Raw genomic sequence first — 22,688 nt, forward strand, 5'->3', positions numbered from 1 at the left:
AGCGTCTGCGCCCAAGAACCTTTCCATTCTATTCCATTAGATCTGGTCAATAATTATGCAATACGCACACACACACGCGAACACACACGGAGTGTGTGTGCCCCACAACCAGTTTGGCATCGCTGTCGTCATACTGTATATATTCAAATAGCACCAACTTAGCTTTTGGCTGGGCTCAAGATGAGACCCGCTGCCACTGGCCCGATCAGTCGACAACGAAACGCGCTAAAGCACGCAGCGCCCCCCTCGACAAAACCGAAAAAGCAGAAGCCTCTGCTCGAATATATCATTTGAAATTTAAATTTCGTTTCATTTCGTCTCGATTCGGCGCGGCTCGGCTAAGGACTGTCTCGCTCTCTGTCTATATAGAGCAGCATAGATATATATATAGGCCTCAGCGCGCACTGTTCTGTGTCAAAGCATCGCAAGATGTTGTCAGTGTCGCGTTCATTCTCGCTGCTGCTGCTGCTGCTGCTCTGCCTACTGCAGCAGAACTCGGCCAGAATCTTCGAGCGCTGCGAGCTTGCTGCCCTGTTGCAGCAGCGGTACGGACTGCCAGCTGCCCAGGTGGCCACGTTGGTCTGCATTGCCCAACATGCGAGTGATCTGAATACGGCTGCCTTCGGCGGTGGCAGCGGACCGGGCGGCGGCTCGCACGGCATCTTTCAGATCAGCGACGTCTACTGGTGCTCGCCTCCGGGTCAGGGTGGTGGCTGTGGACTGAGCTGTGCGCGTTTGCGCGACGACGATATTGCGGACGATGTTTTGTGTGTGCGTAAAATCTATGCGGAGCATCAGCGCATCTCCGGAGATGGCTTCAACGCCTGGCAGGCCTACAGCGCTTACTGTCGCCAGGATGCAGCTTCCTACGTGGCAGGCTGTGGCAATTCCAATGCTCTGCAGGTGGCTGCTTCCTACCAGCAGCCGCAGCAGCAGCAGGTGAGCTATCATCATCAGCAACATCACCATCAGCAGTCGTTGGCTCCAGTGCAGCCTCGGGGCAAGATCTACAGCCGCTGTGAGCTGGCACAGGAGCTGTTCTACCAGCATAAGCTGCCCATGCAGCAGATACCCACCTGGGTGTGCATAGCTCAGCATGAATCCTCCTACAACACGGCTGCAGTGGGTCGCCTGAATGCCGATGGCAGTGCGGATCACGGCCTGTTCCAGATCAGCGATCTCTACTGGTGCACGCACGACCAGCGCGGCGGCAAGGGCTGCCACGCAGCCTGCAACCAGTTCCTGGACACCAGCATTGCGGACGATGTGCAGTGCATACGGCGCATATTTCAGGAGCACACACAGATTTCGGGCGATGGATTCAATGCATGGACTGTCTACAATCGGGACTGTCGTAATCAGCGCTACGAGCAGGTGGCCGCCTGCTTTGCCAAGCCGCCTCTCGTAGCACCTGCCACGCATCCCAATGCCATTGCCGGGGGCAGCAAGGTCAGCTATGCCTATCCGTTCGCGCCGCCTCAGCTGTTGGCGCCTGCCACGACACCGAATCCCTACTACCGACCTACCCACAAGCAGATCAGCTACCAAGCAGTCCAGGCTGTGTCCAGTTACCAGAGCAATCCTTTCCTGCGCCCTCGCCTACCTTCGCCTACGTCACACACTCAGTCGCATCCCAATCTAATTGGGAACATTGTTAAGTCACAGTTTGCAGGTGTTTACAGCACGCCAGCAACGAATCCTTTGTTCAGCTACAAGCAATACACAACACCCAAACAGCAAACACAGCAGCTACACTATTCATACCAACAACACCAACAACAACACTATTACACAACACCTAAGCGAGCTGGTAAAGTTTATAAACGCTGTGAATTGGCGCAAGAGTTGTATTTCTCACACAAGTTTCCAATGCAGGATTTAGCTACTTGGGTGTGCATCGCAGAGCATGAGTCACGTCTGGATACGTCGGCGGTGGGGCGCCTGAATGCGGACGGCAGCGCGGATCACGGTCTCTTCCAGATCAGCGATCTCTACTGGTGCACGCATGGCGGGGGCGTCGGAGGCAAGGGCTGTCACATCGATTGCGACCGTCTTCTCGACTCGGATATCGCGGATGATGTGAAGTGCATTCGGACAATACACGAGGAACATACGCGCATCTCCGGAGATGGCTTCACGGCCTGGACAGTGTACAATGGACATTGTAGGGATAGAAGCAGAGCGGAGATTGCGAGCTGCTTTGAGCCGAGTGAGTTGGAAAAGGAACCCGTGAAACCAGTAAAGCCAGCTTACAATGAGTTGGTAAGAAATCCCAAGCCCAAAGGCAAGATTTACAGTCGCTGTGAGCTGGCACAGGAATTGTACTACAAGCACAAGCTGCCCATGCAGGAGATACCCACTTGGGTATGCATAGCTCAGCATGAATCCTCCTTTAATACGGCTGCAGTGGGTCGCCTGAATACCGATGGCAGTGAGGATCACGGTCTGTTCCAGATCAGCGATCTCTACTGGTGCACACATGGAGGAGGCCCTGGAGGCAAAGGCTGTCACATTGATTGTGATCGCTTGCTAGACTCGGATATCACGGATGATGTCAAATGCATTCGGACTATACATGAAGAGCACACGAGACTATCAGGAGATGGCTTTACTGCTTGGACAGTGTACAATGGACATTGTAGGGATAGAAGCAGAGCGGAGATTGCGAGCTGTTTCGAACCAAATGAGCTGCAAAAAGAACCCGTGAAACCAGTAAAGCCAGCTTACAATGAGTTGGTAAGAAAACCCAAGCCCAAGGGCAAGATATACAGTCGCTGTGAGCTGGCACAGGAATTGTACTACAAGCACAAGCTGCCCATGCAGGAGATACCCACTTGGGTGTGCATAGCTCAGCATGAATCCTCCTTTAACACAGCTGCAGTGGGTCGCCTGAATACCGATGGCAGTGAGGATCACGGTCTGTTCCAGATTAGCGATCTCTACTGGTGCACGCATGGCGAGGGTGGTGGTAAGGCTTGCCACATTGAATGCGATCGTTTGCTGGACTCTGATATTATGGATGATGTGCAATGCATTCGCACTATACACGAGGAGCACACGCGCATCTCTGGGGATGGCTTCAACGCCTGGACAGTGTACAATGGACACTGTAGAAGCCAAAACTTGGCGCAGTTAAGTGATTGCTTTTCAGGCAATGAAATTTCCGAGGCGCAGAAGGCCAATCACTATGAGAAGCAACCGAAGGTGCCTGTCCCGCAACATCAGACTGTTGTGAAGATCGCAGCTAATCATGACTATGGCGCAAATCCTTTTCTACAACGTCTAAGCGCAACACCGACTGTCAGACCTTCAACTGCCAAACCTGCAACTGCTAAGCCCGCAACGACCAAGCCTGTCAAGCCTCCAGCCCAAGTTGCTGTGGTACCTAACCATCCTTTTGGCGCAAACCCTTTTTTGCAGCTGCTAAAACCTCAGCAGCAAGCCGCGATAACCAAACCCGCAGATCGACCTGTAACATTTATTGACCAAGCAGCTGTTTCAAAGTCCGAGTATAATCACAATCCGTTTCTAAAGCCTTCTAATACACATTCAGCTAACACTATTCAAGCCACAGTGCCAAATAAACAAACTGCTTTGCCTAATCAATCTCCCGCCTATGAATCAAATCCATTTTTGAGTCTTGTTAGGAGGCCTGAAAGCGACAAACACAAAATAACTACCACTTCTAAGCCAACAGTGCCTGCCAAAGCTACTCATCATCCATACATAAGCAGCGATAGCTTTCGCCAGGAAATTATTAAATTTACGGCCACGTCGTCAGCTTCGGCAGCCCATCTACAACAATCAAGCACAAAAACAACAGCTATTACAACCAAGCCATCAACAACACACAAAACGACAACTCGGTCAACAACAACATCTGTTCGACCCTACACAACAGCTCGCCCATTTACCACGGCTAGGCCAGTTACTACTTTGAAAGTCACAACTCGCGCGCCAACCATCCGGATATCGACAACAACAGCGCGTGCGACACCAACAACCCGCCGTATCACAACAACTACTGCGCAACATGCATCGCATCATACAACAAACACTCAGAGTACATTAGCAAGACAAACAACAACTAGATCCACTACGCGCCAAACAACTGCAAAGCCCACAGCTCGAATTACTACAGTCAGATCCACAACTCAATACCCAACGACTAGATCCACAGCTCGTCCCACAACGAGAGCAACAACGCGTTCCACTACGATTGCTACAGCTCGACCCACAACAAGATACACAACTCGTTCGACTACGATAGCTACAGCTCGTCCCACAACGAGAGTCACAACGCGTTCCACTACCATAGCTACAGCTCGTCCCACAACGAAATCCACAACGCGTTCCACTACTAGAGCTACAACTCGTCCTACATCCAGAGCTACAACGAGATCTACAACACGTTCCCCAACAATAAGGCCCACAACGCGTTTTACAACAGCGAAATCTAAAACGCGCTCCACAGCAGCAAGAGCAACCAGTCGTTTACCCACAACCCGTTCCACAACGCTACCCACAAAAGCAAACCCCACGGTTCGTTCTACCTTAGTGAGTCTTACAACGCGTTCCACTACAGCCAAGCCCACAACGACAAGATCTACGACACGTTCCACTACGAGAATCGCTCTACATTCAACGGCAACAAGACCCACACTTCGATCTACAACAACCTGGCATCAATTTCCAGCAGTACCGACAACAAGTACAGCCCGCCCCACACTGAGAACCTCGACCACCTACAAAACAACAACACATTCGCCTACAACAGCTCGCCCAAGCACCAAAAAACCACATCCTTTCATCGTCCCATCGACCACGCCAAAACCCTATTTGTTTACCACAACAAGACCACAAACAACGACGCCAACTCATCGCCCCACAATCACTGTAAACAGTTCAACGACAACAGATCCATTCGATCATCCATTCTTTGCGAAATTTAAAGCCGCATTTGATGCAAGTCGAACGTCGCCATCTGCTGTCACAAAGCCCACCACGACGACCAGTTTGTCCAACCAATCCAAATTTACTGCCAGCCCGAATTATGCCAAATTTCAGGAAAACAGTGCCAAGGTGGTAGCCAAAACGGCGTATGACTACGATTTTAGCCGGAATAGAACAACGACCACGATTCGCCCTTACTCGACCGACACCAGAATAGATCTAAGGTTTAGTAACGAGAACTAGATTTATGGTCGGGAAACTTGTAAATATGTGTATAATGCGGCTAGTTAAGTTTGTAAAATGACGGAATACTCATAAATTATTAATCTTAAGCTACATAATTATGATTTAGATAATAAAACTGAAATGAACCATATAGAAATATGCGCAAAAATTATTTAAACCAGTCTGAAGACTTGACGACATGCAGAGGCTTAATGCTGCCAACATCTGCCGCGACATTAAGTGGATGTTTTTTGATTAATTTCATTAACTTGTTTTCGGTCGGGTGTTAGCCTTGTTAACATAAACAGCAACAAAGGCATATACACACGTCAACAGCGAATGGCGTGAGATAACAAGTTATCAGATTATTATGCATTTCAATTTTAATTTTTATGAATTATTCTTCTTTCAGAATCTTTATGTTCTGCATTTAAGCTTTATTGAATTCTATTATGACGTCAAGTGTTATTTTAAAATAGACTTAATGTTGTGTTGTATTCCCGCCTACAACTTTGGTATTTTAGAACACTGAATTAAAATTGTGGAGGCTGTCAATTGACGATCATCCTCAAGTTTCTATGAAATCGATAATTTGCTTTTTTAAACTAAATATTTAAAAACTAATGTACTTCTGCTACAATTATACATCATTCAATAAGTAATTCATAGCCTTGATAATTAATTAAACAATATAAATATTAAGTTTGAATACAATTTATTTAGTATTTTGACCTTAATTTTTTTATTCGCATTTTGTTGCTTGCTAAAGTTGGTCACACTCATGTAAAAACTAATCTGCTTTCGGTGGACGGTTCGTAAACATTCATTTGTTGATTTTCGGCAATAAAACCTAACGTTTAACGTTTAAAATGCGCTCCAGTGAACCGAGTTCAAATGCAAAATGAATTGAAGTGAGTGCCTTAGTCAAATAAGCCACAAATTTCCAAAAACTACTGCAGTCTGTACCAACACCAACATCACGTCAACCGCCAGAAGATAGCGACAGTCAGCAAACGCCCTACTTAGCAATAATTTGCATGCTACACTACATTCTTGAAAATTATACATCCCGCATATATTACATTAATGACTACGTGTAATAGGTCAGATATTGATACACGAAAATGCGTCGGCAGAACGTGACAGAATTCCAGGACAGAGAATGACAATTTTTTAATTTGCGTGAAGTCGGCTGCGCGCAATTTGTAACTCGCGTGAAGCTGGCTGCGCCTAACTATCCACTCCCGTGAAGTTGGCCGTACGCAACTTTTGACTCGCATAAAATAAGCTGTACACTCATTTTGGGCTGGCAGTGCCTCTCTCTTTAACGACATCTAGCGGCAGAAGTTAACATTTTCAGCGTTGCCTTTTGTCTCGCACTTTTATCGACGTCTGTGCCCCTTGCGCGTTTACTGTCGTTTTGCACGCGCATTCGTGAAAATGGCGGCGTTGTCGCTCGGTCGCTGCCAAATTTTTTGTACATCCAAAATAATCAAAATAAAGCGACAATAAATACAGTGCTAAACAAACAGTCTGTGCCAGAGGCCGCGTGCGCGCGTGTGTGTGAAAATACAATAAAAGAAAAACATTCTGGCCAACTCAAAGAATATATTTAACATTAATCAGCTAGCGACAAGGAGTTAACGTCGTCGTCGTCGCCAGCGCATCAGCAGCAGCCGCGTGAATAAGCGAGTGCGATTGCAAGTGCGAGCGCTTTGCTGCGGTTGTCGCTTGTCAACGGAGCACCCAAAGGCTTTGGCCAAGGTGAATACGAATATAATTATGCTAAATTAGCATCGCATCGTCTCGTTTGTCGGCTTTCACCTGCGTCCCACACCCGCAGCCTTCCCCTTCCCTAGTAAACATCTGCGGCTCTTTCAAGCGAAAGGAGAAAGAAAAGAAAAATACCACGCACTCGCGTTTTATGACCCACAGGTATAACTGTGCCACAGCCAGGTAGTGGAAGCAGCTGCAGCCCCGCGATAGTGTAAAAACAACACTAATTATTATGTGTAGATTTTCCGCTATAAATACTAAAGTGATTTAAAATTTGCATTGCAGTTCGCATCAGACGGCTACGCAGCATGCGAGTATTACACAGGAGCCGTAACATCAACATCAATAATAATAATAACAACATGGCACAGATGCACAGTTGATCAAGAAACCAGGCGGCTAAAGAACGTCACAAGCAGAAGAGAAACTGGGAAACAGGGCCGTGTCCATTTCCGGCTCTTCAAGCGCCAACGCTTCAAAAAACGAAACCGCCACCGCAACCGCCACGCAATGAATAGCAGTCAAACGGCGCCAACGGCCACGTCGGCCGCCGGCAATCGCATCACCTTCACTACCCAGCCGCTGCCCAATGGCACCATCAATATAGGTGGGCCAGGAGGCTCGGGTGTTGGCCCGACGATCATCTCAACAGCACAGCTGCCAAATACGACGACGATCAAGACCATAACAGCGGGCATTGGAGGACATGGGGTGCCCGGTCTGTCGCAAGTACAACATCAGGTGCATCAGCAATCACATCAGCATCAGCAGCAACAGCAGCAGCAGCATTCGCAATCAGTAGGTGCCACCCAAACACAAACCTTAGTTATTAAATCCAATCACCATGCTGTCACCCTGCCGGCGGGTCTAGTATCAAGTGCACCAGCAGGAATCGTAACAATGACCAAGACCATCAATCAGGTATCCACCATCAAGCTAAACTCCCAACGTACTCGTCTTCTAGTGAGGCGATAGTAGCGCCAGATTCTGATGCAAATCATTTCGCATCTCTCTGCCTGCGTCCAATGGTTAATCCTGTTCCACACACTCACATTATCCTCCTCACTTTCCAAACTCTCTTCAATTTCCTTTTGCTTCCTACTGGACACGATTAGCGTGACCTACAAAATTGTGACGATCAAAACACCTAGTAGTGAACAGTGAACTATCGGTGTAATGAACATATGTACTTAATCAATTATTAGGCGCTAAATTAAATTTGAAACAATGGTGTTCCTGATTGAAACAATTTTTAAAATTATATCCTAAAATCAAAAAGAAAGTTATTTTGTGGTTTAAGGTCACTGTATTGACTGTTCACTGTATTCAAAAAATAAGAATATTATATTCATTATTTATGAAGCAACGTCCTGGTTTTCGTTACTTATTACAAAATGCAAATTCTATTTTTCTATTTAAACGAAATTTCACGAATTGTGAATACCCTTCCCACTGTCATACCAAAGAGTCAATGTCTCCTGCTCCACACTCTATGCTTTAAATTAAAAACCAAATTATGTATTATTTGTAGAGTTCTATTTAAACAAATCGCTTTTGTAGTACAACTTGTAGACGACTTTCGAATTGGTCAGCACATATATTACAAATTCTCATCTCATCATTTTTAGTAGACATTCTCGTATATTCCAACTAAATTTTATGTATTTTGAGCACACAGACACATTTACACACACTTCTTCCATGCACATTTGTTTGACTGTGATCTGTGAAAGAATGAACTGTGACTCACTAAGTGACTGGACGCAACTCCTGTGATCTGCTGCATGTTGTAGTGAAAAAAAAAAACATCAGAAAATGAAAACTATCAAAGCTTTTGTATGCCGCCTATAGAAACCCCAACGTCCAGAAATACATTGAAATGTTGTACTAATCCTTGCTCTATTCACAGACCGGGCAGCCGCTGCTTAATTCTATGCTGCCTGCCGGCGTGGTGGTCGGCATGCGTCCGCAGGCGCCGACGCAGCAGCAGCCAAAGAATATGCCCGCAAATTCGCTCAGTCGCGTCGTCATCAGCAACTCTCACATGGGTGGCGTTAGGCCACAGAGTCCATCGGTAAGTGTGAACAATGAATGTTAAATAGAAGAATGCGTGTATTTGTAAGTTTTGTTGTTGTGGTGGGCTCTTCTCTACTAATCCACAAGGCTCCCTAATACAGCGCACACTCATGCACCCAAATATCCACCCAAACACACATACATACATATCTGTACATGCATTTATATCAACGGGTACCCCTTGTACTTGAACTATTCTCTGTCTATTCTCTCTATTTCTCTCTATTTTAGATAACTTTAGGCACACTTAATACAGGACAAACGCCTGCACTGTTAGTGAAAACGGATAATGGATTTCAGTTGTTGCGCGTGGGCACGGCCACAACGACGGGCCCGCCGACGATGACACAGACCATATCTAACACCAGCAACAACAACAATAATAACACCACAACAACAACCACAAATCATCCCATTACCACACAGATACGTCTGCAAACTGTGCCGGCTGCAGCTGTAAGTAGATATCATGGCCAATCGTCATCACAACAACAACAACAACAGCAACAGCAACAAACGCAGCTGCAGCAACAGCAACAACAGCAACAGCATCAAACAACACAAGCATCCTCGCAAGCAACAACTGCCAGCACTAGCATTGCACTGCGCAAAACGATTGTCCGTACATCATCCACAATCCTCCCATCCAGCAATAATAATATTAATAATATCACCACCAATACCACCACCACAACCACTACCAACAACAACAACAACAACAAACCCGCTACTAACTTGCATCAGCAGCAACAGCAGCAGAAGCTACAGCTGCAAATGAAACAGCAGCAGCAACAGGCACAGCAGCAACATAAGCAACAGCAGCAGCAACAGGCCTCTGCCAGTGCCAGCAGCGCAGCCGCCGCGGCAGCCGCAGCTGCTGCGGCAAATGTCGCGGCCACAATTAAGATCAAGCAAAACGTAAAAATCAAAGCCTAACTTGTTTTGAAATGGAAATACGCATAATTTCCAAAATTTTTCAATTGCTATATATATTCTCTAAAACGCCTCTCTCTTGTCTGTTTATGCATTTGATCTGTTTTTTAACACTACGCTTCAGTTTTCAATTTTGTTTAGACTTTCGGCCAGACTTCGAGCATTCGATTGTTCGACTGTTCGCCAAACTTTTTCAATTTTCATTTCAATATATCTTACAATATATAAATATGAATATAAATATATAATAATTGTACTTTAGCTCAGTTTTGCATGCTGCGTTGTAACTGTCTGTGTATTTGACTTGACGTATTCTTTTGATTTACTTTTTTTTTCGCTGCGAAAAACGCGTTGCTGTTCGTAAAAACAATCATCGAACTCTATTTATCATTTAGAAACTAAGAAGCATAATTATCATAAGCTAGGCATCAAAGGCTCTTTGGGCTCCAAAGGGGCGTGTGTGTAATATTAAACAAATCTTTTTTTTTTTCAAAACTACATAATCAATTTTTAAAATTTAATTCGTGATAACAAAAACACTTAAAATATTTTTTGGCGTTAACTGATGTTTTTCCTTATTAATCACATGACCACAACTGACCCACACACCACATGCACTCATTCCACACACACTACCCCACTAATAGGAGCCCGTAGCCCATGAGCGCCTCCATAAGAATCATTGAACTATTTTCTTGTTTTAACTTATCGCTTATCGCTCTTAATTTGCACTGACTATGCATAGTTTATTTAACTACTTGGTTGTTAATCTGTAATATTTGTTTTAACCACAGTCGATGACCAACACCACCGCCTCCAGCAACATCATTGTCAACTCGGTGGCCAGCAGCAATGCGCATAGTTTCACCAGCGCGACACATCCGCCGCATTTGGCGCAGTTACAGCAGCAGCATCCGCCGCATTTGCCGCAAGTAACGCAAATCCAAACGATACCAGCCGTACAGCCACATTCGCAGGCAAACAATGTCCAAGTGTCATCGGCAGCGAATGCAGTGGCGACGGCGAATGCGAACGCAACAACAACGTCAACGGCTGCGCAGGGCAATACCAAAGAAAAGTGTCGCAAGTTTTTAGCCAATTTAATTGAATTGTCGACACGCGAACCCAAGCCGGTGGAGAAAAATGTGCGCACGCTCATCCAGGAGTTGGTCAATGCGAATGTGGAGCCAGAGGAGTTTTGTGATCGCCTGGAGCGTTTGCTCAACGCCAGTCCACAACCGTGCCTCATTGGGTTTCTTAAGGTAAGTAATCGCAGAATAATTTGTTTCTTTAAATACTAATTTGTGCCATTATCCACAGAAAAGTCTGCCACTGCTGCGCCAGGCGCTTTACACCAAGGAGCTGGTTATTGAGGGTATCAAACCTCCACCGCAACAAGTGCTCGGATTGGCTGGACTTCCGCCGCAGCTCCCGGTAAACATTCTTATTTCTCATTCAATCAATCAAACATAACAGATCCCCATATAATCTTTTTACAGAAAATACAAGCGCAAATCCGTCCTATTGGACTCAGTCAGACAACAACCATTGGTCAGACGCAGGTGCGGATGATAACACCAAACGCGCTTAACTCGCCGAGGCCGACCATTGGCCATACGACGATATCCAAGCAGCCGTCAAACATTCGATTGCCCACAGCGCCGCGTCTGGCCATACGCGGCCAAATGCCTTCGCTGCCAATGTCCGCGCAGGCGGTAAGTATAGAGATAACTCCTGTTCTTGGGTAAACATAGTATACTCACCCTCTCTTCTAACATCCTCACAGAACATTGTACAGATACGCGGTCCGCATAACGCACAGTTGCAGCGCACGGGTTCGGTTCAAATACGCGCCACATCCCGTCCGCCAAACAGTACGCCCACGAACAAACTCACTGCCGTCAAGGTTGGCCAGACACAGATCAAGGCCATAACGCCCAGTTTGCATCCGCCCTCGCTGGCGGCCATATCATCAAACAGTGGACCGCCAACACCGACGTTATCAGTGCTATCGACGATAAATTCAGCATCGACGACATCTTTGCCGGTGCCTTCGTTGCCCACAGTGCTTCTGCCGCCAGAAGCATTGCGAGCGCGTGAACAGATGCAAAATTCGCTGCATCACAATAACAACAATCACTTTGAGCCAAAGCTGGTGGAGATTAAGGCACCGCAACTGCCCCATATGGAACGTATAAATGCGTCGCTGACCCCTATTTCGGCTAAAACGCTGCCACGTGGTGCGTTGCCTATGGCCAACAAGTCGGTGAGTAAAAAGAAAAGGGATGCAGTGGACCGGGATGGTAAAGATGAGAGGGCGAACAGCGGCAGCGGGATGGCAGGATCAACAGCAGCGGCAGCCAATTCATTTTTCCAGCAGAGCTCCATGTCGTCGTCAATATATGGCGATGATGATATCAATGATGTCGCCGCTATGGGCGGAGTTAATCTGGCCGAGGAGTCGCAACGCATTCTTGGATGCACCGAAAACATTGGCACGCAGATAAGGTCCTGCAAGGACGAGGTGTTTCTCAACCTGCCAGCGTTGCAGGCGCGAATACGCGCGATAACTGCGGAACGTGGCTTAGATGAACCGTCGCAAGATGTGGCCGTACTCATATCGCATGCGTGCCAGGAGCGGCTTAAGAATATTGTGGAGAAGTTGGCTGTGATAGCGGACCACCGCATTGATGTCATCAAGGTGGGTTACAATTTTCAATGCTCGCCAATGCAGCTCTAAATAAATATCTCTACCTCACAGTTGGATCCACGATATGAGCCCGCGAAGGATGTGCGCGGTCAAATCAAGTTTCTAGAGGAGTTAGACAAGGCTGAGCAAAAGCGGCATGAGGAGCTGGAGCGTGAGATGCTGTTGCGAGCAGCCAAGTCTAGAACGCGAGTCGAAGATCCCGAGCAGGCAAAAATGAAGGCGAGGGTAAGCTCAACAACTATCTGCTAACTACCATAAGCTTCTCTAACATATTTTCTTCATCCAGGCAAAGGAAATGCAGCGAGCGGAAATGGAAGAGCTGAGACAGCGCGACGCAAATTTAACGGCATTGCAGGCAATTGGACCGCGGAAAAAACTAAAACTGGATAGCGATGCGGCCGGTGTGGGCGTGGTGAGTAACATCAGCTTACCAACGACCATTCCATTGCTAACTCAACAAATTTGGCGTCTGCTCTACACACACAGGGTTCCAGTGGCGGCGGTCTGATGAGCAACACGGGTACGGCGAGTACAACGTTAAGACCGCGCATCAAGCGTGTCAATCTGCGCGACATGCTCTTCTTTATGGAGCAGGAGCGAGAGTTTTGTCGCAGCTCGGTGCTGTTCAAGACTTACCTCAAGTGATTGCTGCTGGCGACGCTGTTGTTTACATACCTACGCATCTATAACAGTTCTCCTGCGCCTGTCCCTACTCCAACTGTAACTCCAACTCCTGCTCCTGTTCTGTTCCTGCTCCAGCTCCAGTTCTAGCTTTCCTTGTTCTATTTGCGCCTAGCAGCTGCGTTCATCAATTTGCAATATAATTTAGCTGTCACATTTAACTGCGTCGTCTTTTTGTTGTTTTAGTTAGGCGCCCTATTTAAATAACATATGCGTAGAAATACCAACTAAATTGTAATTAAAAATTTTTAAATCTGATGACAAATCGTTTTCCAATCAAATAGCCAGCAGCACTTAAACCAAACCAATCCAAAAAAAATAAAAGAAGAAAAAAGAAAACCAACACAACTCACAGTAGCATAAAAAAAAACAAAACTCAACGTGCAGTCAGCCAGCGTATGATTTTGTAATTTTTAACATAATTAATTGCATTAATTGCATTGACGGCCTTATCTAAACGATATAAACATATAAATAATATGATTAAATTGTGTAGCTTAGTTTGTTAAACGAAATCGAGCGTAATTTTAGACTTAAGTAAGATTGCGACATTCAAGTCCGAGGATCATAAAATGGTTTTTAAAACCATCATGGCATACAAAAGGAAGAAGAAACAAGAGAGAATACAATTATAAACAAAAGGAGAAATATCCCCATAATGCATACATTGAACTAGTTGTAGTTGTTTAAACAAATTGATGTAATTTTAATTAGATTATGTATAAAACAATTAACAGAAAACAAACGATAACAAAACAAAATACATTTGTAAAAAGTCCAGACTAAGTTTTTCAATAGTTTAACTAGGTAAACGCAACGTAATTAACAAATTTACGGCAAAGAACTAAAAACCGAACGTAGTTTTAGGCACTAAAAATATGGTTTTTATATTAGTGGCGCGTTCGTTCAACCAAATCGGAATCATCAATGAATAATCGATGGATTTTGTGCATATTGTAATGTTTTGTTTGATTGAACACACTTGCACCAGCCACAAAATAGTTCAATTTTATACAAAAGAAAAATACAAAATTGTAAAATACATTGAAATTTGACTACGTATATATTAAAAGAGAAAAAGAAAACAAAACAAGTAACAAATATTAATTCTGTGTGTGTGCTAAAGGGTTACAATATGATGATGCGATAAAAACAAAAGGGAAATACAACAGGCAAAACCACAGACGTAAACAGCGCATAGTTTAGTAGTCATATAACTAAATATATTATTATATACATCTATAAATATATACATACATATTATGTTTTACAATTAATAAATACAAAAACCTATTGTATGTATAAATTAAGTTTAAAATGAGAAAAAGCTAAAAAAAAAACACAACAAAACAAAACACAACAAAAAAATAAAACAAACTTAAAAAACTAAACAACTTTGCCGAAAATTAATCATTTTGGATGTTGAGAATGTGTAACGGTATCTCAGTTAATTAGCTAGTTAATTCATTAAATTGTATGTAGTTGAATTTACCAATTTTTTATTGCTATATTTTGTATTCATTTAATTATTAATATATTATTATTATCATTAACACATAAATAAAACCAAATGGACATTTGGACACAAATTATTTGCCCACTGTTAGCTGCCAAGAAATCGGACTTAACTTTTCATTCATATACTCTTTCAGTTCAAGTGAAAAGTCTTAAGTAGAATATAAAACATTGCTCTAGTTTTTACCATAGTTATAGACATTAACTTTATTATTGTTTCATTCATTATTATCAACATTTGCAATTACCTACTGTGACGGCTAATTTAATCATATGTGTCTATGTGATATCTTCCTTCTTTTCCTCATATACATATGTAATTTCATTTTTGTTTTAAATTAAATTCTATGAATTTTAAGTTTAATCACACCCCCGATGCGACGGCGTCTGCTACTTCATCAGCTCTGGCGTACTGTAAATATTCCTTTATGTCATAATCAAAAAGATCGAAGTCATATCTGTGAATGGGAGAATGAATTAAAATTGGGTTTGTGTCCGTTCAGTTAGTCATTTCTTACTGGTAATAATTGTATAGCTCTAGCATCTCTTGCTTGGTTAGCTGGGAATAGAACTGCTGTTGCAGCTCCTGTGTCTTTCTGCCTCCTTTGCCCATGTTGCGCCACACGGGGGCTATGACGCGCTGGAGGCCAGTCTTTTCAATTAGATATAGTTGATCCTCTGCCAGCGATTCAAATTTCAGTATCATATCAAAACGTATTAGGCATGGAGTACAAAATGAAGTCGCCGAAACGAAGTGCATGTCTATATAGTTGCCACGCTTGACCTGATCGATCAGCCAGTGCACAAACTCTGGAAACGTTGGATACTTTGTATTCCCTGCTCGTGAGATCAGCTTGGGCTGCAAGCAAGTAGAGAGTAGAGAGTTAAATTTGAATCAAATGTTGGTTATTCAATGATTCCTTCTGGTACCTTTTTGCGATAATTGCGTACTATGCTGCGACCAAGCTTGTCGTGAAAGGAATAGGGCAGTGCGAATACGATCTTATCTCGATAGGCGCTCAGCAGTCTCTCAAAGGGATTTCTGGCTATGATAAACGTAATTGAATTGTTTTGTGCCTCACGTAACTGCGAAGAGAATTTTCTGTGATCTAAAGATCTTAAGAATTAGTTCGACCTGACTCACCTCTTGCAGCGTCACTCGTGGATAACGCTCCCTGGCCAAATTGAGCAGAATCTTTTTGGTTTTTAGCAAATAGTTGGGCGTGTAGCCCGCCAGCACATTGAAGTTAAACATCCAGGAAGAGGAAGCCGCCTTAAAGACATTGCACCTGTGAAGGAGACACACGCACACATATTTACACTAGACAACATTTAGTAGAAGGCAGCGTGCCTTACCATATAATGTGATACTTTTTATTGACCAAAAATTCCCAAGTGTTGGGCGTGTGCCAGGTATCCTGACCTATAATTAAAATGAATATATATAGCGGATGGTTTCGTATGAATCGTAAACTGTTTTAGCCAAGCCTCCTCACCCAACACGTCCAGTCCGAATTCCGAGCACTTATCCTTCAGTCTATTGAGTCGCGCCTCCATGCGCTGCGGTCACACATACAGATAAAGCATATAGAACAGTTAAGTAATGCATATTAAGGTATGGCCATTGGCGTATGGCTAAAAGCACCTACCACGGACATTTCCTGCATCTCGTCCGCAGAAAGCGACTGTATCGCATAGTCGGGTATGAGTGAGAGGCCCGTTTCATTGTTGATCTGTTTGGAAATAGTTAGGAACATGTGAATAAATGAGGCTTTGATGAGGTGCTAGCAGCAAATACTTAATGACTATACCAACAAATACATCTTTTTTCGAGGGAAACCCGCGGTGGTAATATGCCCAGCCCAAAGAACTGCCAATCATTTATTCGTTTGGGCATGGCGAACAGATGAGGCTAAGGAATTTCAATGCTTCTTCTCTTTTATAATGCACCCATAAATTTAACGGTTGAGTTTTGTTGTGTTTACGTTGTCATTAACAGTGTGAGAGTGTATAGGTGTGTCTGTGTGTTAGAATATTTACTTTATCAACATAGCGCCACTTATTCTTAGTCGTGCCCGTTGCCACCACGGTTAGTTCCTTGTTTTTGTTTTTGTTCAGCAGCAGGACAGGATAACGAAATGTTTGACCCGCTGGCAGGATTTGCTGTGGCCGCTGTTGCTGCTGTTGCTGCTGCTGCTGCTGTGGCTGCTGTTGCCGCTGCTGTTGCTGCTGCAGCTGTTTCACAAAAGCCAAAAAAAAGCATTTGCATTTCACATTTACTATTTAAGTGAGAGTTACAGAGAAAACAGTTGGTTAAATGCAAACATGACGTGGCGTATGCGTAATATACAAGCGTTGTTTCATGATATCTCAGCAGAAAGCGGTCTTATATAAATGTATTAAAGCACTGCTCAAGGTGTCAGCGATACCAGTGATACCAGTGACACCAAAACAGATAGAGCACCACAGAGAGCACCACTGAGTCATGTCATATGGCATGCCAGTGTCAAGGTAGCCTCAACGAACCCAATTATTATGCCAGTGGGCAGCTCTGTCAACTGGCATCATTATAAATCTAGATGATTGCTTGGCGGATAGACAAATGCTCAGCAGGCATTGTGGCTTCTGTATTAATACCCTGTAGTCCAATTGTTGGGGCTGATATATGTATAAAGTAGGTACAGTATAAGCTGAACAGAGCTATGCGAACTTAGATAAATAATTAGGCAGCTACTTATTAAGAAATGGATTTCACAATTCCATGCAAGCTTTACATATAATTAATATTTTATATATATATTTTTTCAAATCATTTGTATTTTATTTGTCTCTTAAATTTCTTGTATCTACTTGGTACTACTCCAATATTTTTAATATAGTCTACTTTAAAGCGCAACTTAGATAAAACAATACATAGTTGGCTACGAGGTATCTCTGCGTACATCATAGCGGACGCTGGTGTTTTTATAGAATTTTTCGCAGCAGAAGTGGCGCTATGTGCATGACGTGAACTGTGGGAGGTTAATACGTATATATGGGAGATGTGATATGTGGGCGTGATGTGGGCAGCGTGTCACTTAAGCAGCAGTCGGTGCCTGCGTGTGTGTATGGGTGTATGTGTTTAGGTGAGTTTGGCGTGTTACGTGTTAGACGCTGTGCTTAATTATGCCAATGTAGAGCACAACACGGCGTATGCGTGTTTTATTTCATTTATTACTTGTTTTTTTGTTCATTTCTCTTTTTGGCTGGCTAAGCATTAAGTCACTTAAATTAGTGGCCAGCTCCCCATTGATTTGTGCTTGCTTTGGACCCAGCCATCGATTTTCTTGCGCCTCGGGCATGTCCTGACCAAGCGCCTGCTGCCAGCCAGGCCAATTAAATTGCCAGTCCAAGCGAAAGTTCTGCAATGCAAATGGCCCAAGGACGTTTTGCGAATTTGCTGTGGTATGAGGAGGACGCCTTTGTGTCTGGTGTGCGGCAAAGCAATAGCAGCTAAAAAGGGCGTTCAATAGTAGGCGTGTCGTTTCTACAGTTAAGTGCCAATTGTTAATTAGCAATGGGAAAAATGGCTTGTGGCTTATTGTTCATTAATTTGCACTTTTAAAGAGCTCCCCCTCTGTCTGACAGTCCCCACAGAGATCTGCTAAAGGTGCAACGAGGTGCTAAAAACTTAGACAAATAAACAAGCAAACATATTGAAATTTAAATATCAAGCAATTGAAAATTGCTCATCTGTAGCGAATATGTATTTATAATCATTGCTGTATCTAAAGCATTATAAATGTATCTTTTGAATGCCCTTCACATTGAGACGCTTCGCAGATGCTCTTCATACACCCACGTATATTTAGTTGTTGGAAATTTTAAATCTGTTGAATTATGAATAGCCAAAGAAGATAATTACAGGGTATACAAGTTTTCCTTTACTTGATTCAGCCTAAGGCAGTGCAGGACGTTTCCAGTAACGATCGATCGATTACCGACATTTTGCTTGTTGTCAGGGGCAGCCCACTGCAAACGTTTATACCACAAGCCGAATGCACAATATGTTTGCAGGGCACTTGGAAGTCAGCTAACAGGCAGCTACCAACTAGCAACAACTACAAAGATACATTTTTGTGTCCTTGGCCAAACACTCAAATAACATTTGTGATATGCTACATACATATATGCTGTATATACTATAAATACATATATATGTTTATATATTAGTAGGCTTACTCACCTCGTATCCCTTAATCTTCTGCAGCTGCTCGTTCCATACCAAGTAGATGAGCGATAGGGGCAGCAATAGCAGCGATAAGGCTGTAAATATGAGCAAATATCGCCGAACGCGACAATTTGCGTAGCTCTTGTTCAATTTCATTTAAACACAAGGCTAAATGCATAGGAACTGTTTGTAGTTTAGTTAGCCAATCGCTCGTTGTTAGTCTATGTTGTTCCGGACTCTTATATTTCTCGAAGTCACATTATTTTTGATATATTTTCCTTTGCTATTGATGTACATTTTTATGTTTTTAGTTTCTTTATTTTTGATTTTGTTTTCTATAATATTTTTACTTTCTAGCTGTCGCTGCTACGCGACAAATATTTTTGCGTGCAGTTGGCGACAATTTTTGTACAATTTGTTCATAGCCTTTTTATGTCTGCTCGATGATGTTGTTGCTCTAGCTAAATTTAGTTGTTGTGCTGTAGTATATATTGAATAAAGATGTAGATGTATAGTTAGTACGCAAATGTAACATGTTCAGCATAATTGATGACAAATATATATATACATATTTATATATATATATATATGTATATATATATATATATATTTATATAGATATATATTTAAACTACTGCTGTGCGAAAAACTTTGGCCGTATTTATAGCTAAGCAAGCAGTAAAAATTGTGTCACTGCAGCAGCAACAAATACGAATAACTGAATTTTCGGTGGGCTCCTTTTTCGGGGGTGTCTTTTAGGGCTCTTTTCCCCATGTGGCAAGCCACTGTCGCTGCTGCTGCATGGAGTCAAGATGTCAATTATTGATTTTTACGACTTTACTCGTAAGGGGAGTGGGAGTTTTTTTGTTATTTGGCCCTGCCAGGTGCAATGCCAATGCCTAACCTCGAGTTGCTTTCCAGGTAATTTTTAATTTACTCATGAATCCATATGCAAAGAACCATTAACAAATATGCAATATCATTTAATTGGCGCGCTGTTTGCGCATTTTTTGCCAACTTTTTAGGCAATGCTCCAAGTTTGGTTTGGCATTTATATAAAATTCATTCAAATTGGCGCACGACACTCACACACACGCAGACGTCTAGAATACACAAGCCACACACACACACACAAACACACACACATACACACACACATGCAAACAATCAGAAGCACGCAAACAAAACAAATGTGGGCGCACGCGGCACATACGTAACACTATCAATTGCTGGCATGCCCCGCTCGACTTTCGCTACTATTTATTGTTGTTGTTGTTTTTGTTGTGATTCGATTGTTTGCCAATTGAAAGACGCTCAATCAATATTAATTGAAGCAGCAACTGTGATTTTATATACGCCAAATGCTAAAAGTGTATTTTTAAACTAAACACGGCTAAGCACTCGCAATTGGTAGGCGTGCGAAACTGTTGCGGTCTGTCAGAGGGGCGGGTAGGGAGAGCAGATGGGTTTTGGATTCGCGGAAGAGTCAGCAAACATAATACACAGAACACAGAGCACGGAGCACAGAGCACACAAGCAACGCACCGTTCCGAGCAACGCACATTTCACGAATGAATTCAAATGCGAAATGAGCACAGGCTGCTACGGCTACTGTCTATTGCTCCCGCACCCCCCTCACCCAGACACTAGCTCAGTCGCTCAATCGGTTCTCTCCCAACAGCTCGGACTATCCGACTGTCAGTTTCAGTTTCAAATTTTTGTGGCAGCTCTTGTTGCCGCCGTTCTTTGTTTGAGAGCGTTCAAGCTGCTCGCGGAGAGGGGTGCTGCTGACTGTGTGCTTTTGATTTGTTTATCGGCGAGCGAGGAGCTCACTCAGTTTTTTATGATGCCACAGGCCAAACATTTTTGTTTATGGCTGAGCAAAAGGCAAGGCCGGCAAGAGAAGCACACGGAAATCGAAATGCGCAGTGAGAACTCGCAAGCGCATAGAGAGCGGGGGTTGCTCTGACAGCAGTGGGTAGTTTATAAAGTTAGTTACCGTTAGTTTATATAAAAATATTTATTCATATATTTGCACTTAATTTGTTCTGTTTTAACAACCATTTCGTTTAAGTATTCTCATTGCAGATTTTATAAAACATTTATAAAAATTTGAGGTAAAATGTATTCCATCTAAATGCATTTATGGAATGTCTATGTCTTGTTTAGTACTGTATCAGGGAATGCACCTCGCAGTCCAACCTCTTGCGGCCATCGAGTCCGAGCAGCTCAATAACCACCAAGCTTTCCAGCACCACGCCGTCGAGCTTGCGAACCAAAGCGCTGGCCGCCAACAGCGAGCCACCAGTAGCCAGAAGATCATCCACAATAACCACCTTTTGACCAGGCTTGATAGCTGTGCGCTGCAGCTCAAATGTATCCTATTGAGAGAGTATTATTATAGTAGATATCTAGTGAAGGCTTTTACGCTGCTTACAGAGCCATATTCCAGCTTATATTCTACGGAGACCACATCGCCCGCCAGCTTGCCCTTCTTGCGTATGGGCGCGCAGCCCACGCCCAGTTCAGTTGCCAGCAGCAGATTGAACAAAAAACCACGCGAATCCAGACCCACAATGAGCTCTACATCTGGATGCGTGGTGCGTATATGCTCAACCAGCAAGTCCCGCAGATAAACACACGCTTTGCCATCGGTTAGGGCGCCGAATATGTCACTGTGAGGCAATGAGAGATAAGACATCGAAACACATGTTAATCAATGATAAGTATTCAAATATTGCCAATGAAATATACACATGTAATTCCACAAAAATTTATTGTAGTTATAAATCTAACTGACCCACCGGAAAACGATGCCTTTTTTGGGAAAATCCAGATATTCGCCAATCTTTGATTTTACATAATTCAATTTATCTGCTCTGCTTACTTCGCTCATGTTTTTTTAAGTTGTATCACTAAATTCTCAATAAATGCGAAAAAAATTGAATTTTTACAAATTGTTTAAGCAATTTACAGCTACGTGAATACCAATCGGTTTCTTTCCCACTGACACTGAAAGGTCGTGTGGCAAATTGATAAACCAGCTGCTTATCAGCTGTGCAAGGTGGTTGCTAGTGATGGGCAGAACCCAGGGCTGCACAAGCGATTAAATTTATACAAGGCGGGATAATTTGAATGATTTAAGAATAATGATAAATTTGGCTTAATGTGATGCAGTAATTATTATTATAAATAATATTTACAATGAAAAGCCAAAAATGCCTTAAAATATAGACATTTTTATCGAATTGTTTGTAAGAGAAATGTTTTTAAGAATTTTATTGGTTTAAAACTGTATGAAACTATTTAAAATGAATTGTTTTAATATAGGATTTATTATCATTTGATATTTCTGTTCTTCTCAACATTTCCTCCACTCAATTTATATTTTTCCCATTCACATGCCTTCCACAAATCACAGCAAATACTTCGAATTCATTCAGTTGTCAATTATTTATCCAGGCATTACCTTAACAAAGAAAGGAAATAAAAGAAATGTGCAGACATTCCCCGAACATCCTGCAGGTAGAGAAGCCATAATATGCCGTAAATTCTGTGGTATTTTGTTTCTCTCTCTCTCTCTACAGTCTCTACACGCAGAAATGTGAT

General features: G+C 43.2%; 5 protein-coding genes across 11 annotated transcripts; 3 read left to right on the plus strand and 2 right to left on the minus strand.

Annotated features, from left to right (window-relative positions):
* The first annotated feature begins 429 nt into the window (after nt 1–429).
* LOC111601678 (lysozyme C-like) lies at nt 430–1,022 on the plus strand. Its single transcript, XM_023318377.2, has 2 exons — nt 430–939; nt 1,014–1,022. The coding sequence occupies exons 1-2, from the start codon at nt 430–432 to the stop codon at nt 1,020–1,022; spliced, it is 519 nt and encodes a 172-aa protein (XP_023174145.2).
* Nucleotides 778–5,255, plus strand: LOC111601710. The gene has a single exon (XM_030225015.1). It carries the CDS (start codon nt 1,060–1,062, stop codon nt 5,194–5,196), a length of 4,137 nt encoding a protein of 1,378 aa, XP_030080875.1. The 5' UTR covers nt 778–1,059; the 3' UTR covers nt 5,197–5,255.
* A 680-nt stretch (nt 5,256–5,935) lies between these two features.
* On the plus strand, nt 5,936–14,424 carry LOC111601665 (transcription initiation factor TFIID subunit 4). Of its 5 annotated transcripts, none has more exons than XM_023318350.2 (11): nt 5,938–6,942; nt 7,240–7,875; nt 8,864–9,028; nt 9,262–9,486; nt 10,758–11,225; nt 11,284–11,397; nt 11,463–11,678; nt 11,750–12,664; nt 12,725–12,898; nt 12,960–13,085; nt 13,160–14,424. In XM_023318350.2, exons 2-11 carry the CDS (start codon nt 7,465–7,467, stop codon nt 13,316–13,318), a joined length of 2,973 nt encoding a protein of 990 aa, XP_023174118.2. In that variant the 5' UTR covers nt 5,938–6,942; nt 7,240–7,464; the 3' UTR covers nt 13,319–14,424. The 5 variants fall into 5 exon arrangements, with proteins under 5 accessions (XP_023174121.2, XP_023174122.2, XP_023174118.2 ...); XM_023318351.2 differs by having other exon boundaries at nt 5,938–6,089; XM_023318352.2 differs by having other exon boundaries at nt 5,939–6,942; nt 7,240–7,752.
* A 648-nt stretch (nt 14,425–15,072) lies between these two features.
* On the minus strand, nt 15,073–19,394 carry LOC111601671 (carbohydrate sulfotransferase 11). Of its 3 annotated transcripts, XM_023318361.2 has the most exons (9): nt 19,095–19,394; nt 16,910–17,104; nt 16,519–16,602; nt 16,366–16,429; nt 16,226–16,292; nt 16,014–16,158; nt 15,800–15,955; nt 15,388–15,728; nt 15,074–15,327 (listed from the first exon to the last, which is right to left on the minus strand). In XM_023318361.2, the coding sequence occupies exons 1-9, from the start codon at nt 19,233–19,235 to the stop codon at nt 15,234–15,236; spliced, it is 1,287 nt and encodes a 428-aa protein (XP_023174129.2). In that variant the 5' UTR covers nt 19,236–19,394; the 3' UTR covers nt 15,074–15,233. The 3 variants fall into 3 exon arrangements, with proteins under 3 accessions (XP_023174132.2, XP_023174129.2, XP_023174131.2); XM_023318364.2 differs by lacking the exons at nt 16,910–17,104; nt 19,095–19,394 and adding an exon at nt 16,681–16,781 and having other exon boundaries at nt 15,073–15,327; XM_023318363.2 differs by lacking the exon at nt 16,910–17,104.
* A 1,723-nt stretch (nt 19,395–21,117) lies between these two features.
* LOC111601669 (adenine phosphoribosyltransferase) lies at nt 21,118–22,115 on the minus strand. The gene is made up of 3 exons (XM_023318359.2): nt 21,884–22,115; nt 21,517–21,754; nt 21,118–21,460 (listed from the first exon to the last, which is right to left on the minus strand). Exons 1-3 carry the CDS (start codon nt 21,973–21,975, stop codon nt 21,245–21,247), a joined length of 546 nt encoding a protein of 181 aa, XP_023174127.1. The 5' UTR covers nt 21,976–22,115; the 3' UTR covers nt 21,118–21,244.
* Nucleotides 22,116–22,688: the final 573 nt, after the last annotated feature.

The sequence above is a fragment of the Drosophila hydei genome, unplaced genomic scaffold (genome assembly GCF_003285905.1).
Source record: "Drosophila hydei strain 15085-1641.00,03,60 unplaced genomic scaffold, DhydRS2 tig00000001-arrow-pilon, whole genome shotgun sequence".
Classification (NCBI taxonomy): Eukaryota; Metazoa; Arthropoda; class Insecta; order Diptera; family Drosophilidae; genus Drosophila; species Drosophila hydei.

What these genes read in the sequence shown, in the direction of transcription:
- LOC111601671 (XM_023318361.2), bottom strand. Translation starts at nt 19,235, where the DNA reads ATGAAATTGAACAAGAGCTACGCAAATTGTCGCGTTCGGCGATATTTG. An exon ending in AGAAGATTAAGGGATACGAG is followed by an intron (nt 17,105 to 19,094) that starts GTGAGTAAGCCT and finishes TTTGTGAAACAG; the next exon opens with CTGCAGCAGCAACAGCAGCG. An exon ending in GAGCTATACAATTATTACCA is followed by an intron (nt 15,328 to 15,387) that starts GTAAGAAATGAC and finishes TCCCATTCACAG; the next exon opens with ATATGACTTCGATCTTTTTG.
- LOC111601710 (XM_030225015.1), top strand. Translation starts at nt 1,060, where the DNA reads ATGCAGCAGATACCCACCTGGGTGTGCATAGCTCAGCATGAATCCTCC.
- LOC111601665 (XM_023318350.2), top strand. Translation starts at nt 7,465, where the DNA reads ATGAATAGCAGTCAAACGGCGCCAACGGCCACGTCGGCCGCCGGCAAT. An exon ending in TTAGGCCACAGAGTCCATCG is followed by an intron (nt 9,029 to 9,261) that starts GTAAGTGTGAAC and finishes TCTCTATTTTAG; the next exon opens with ATAACTTTAGGCACACTTAA. An exon ending in GCCTCATTGGGTTTCTTAAG is followed by an intron (nt 11,226 to 11,283) that starts GTAAGTAATCGC and finishes CATTATCCACAG; the next exon opens with AAAAGTCTGCCACTGCTGCG.
- LOC111601669 (XM_023318359.2), bottom strand. Translation starts at nt 21,975, where the DNA reads ATGAGCGAAGTAAGCAGAGCAGATAAATTGAATTATGTAAAATCAAAG. An exon ending in AAAAAAGGCATCGTTTTCCG is followed by an intron (nt 21,755 to 21,883) that starts GTGGGTCAGTTA and finishes ATTGCCTCACAG; the next exon opens with TGACATATTCGGCGCCCTAA. An exon ending in ATAAGCTGGAATATGGCTCT is followed by an intron (nt 21,461 to 21,516) that starts GTAAGCAGCGTA and finishes CTCTCTCAATAG; the next exon opens with GATACATTTGAGCTGCAGCG.
- LOC111601678 (XM_023318377.2), top strand. Translation starts at nt 430, where the DNA reads ATGTTGTCAGTGTCGCGTTCATTCTCGCTGCTGCTGCTGCTGCTGCTC.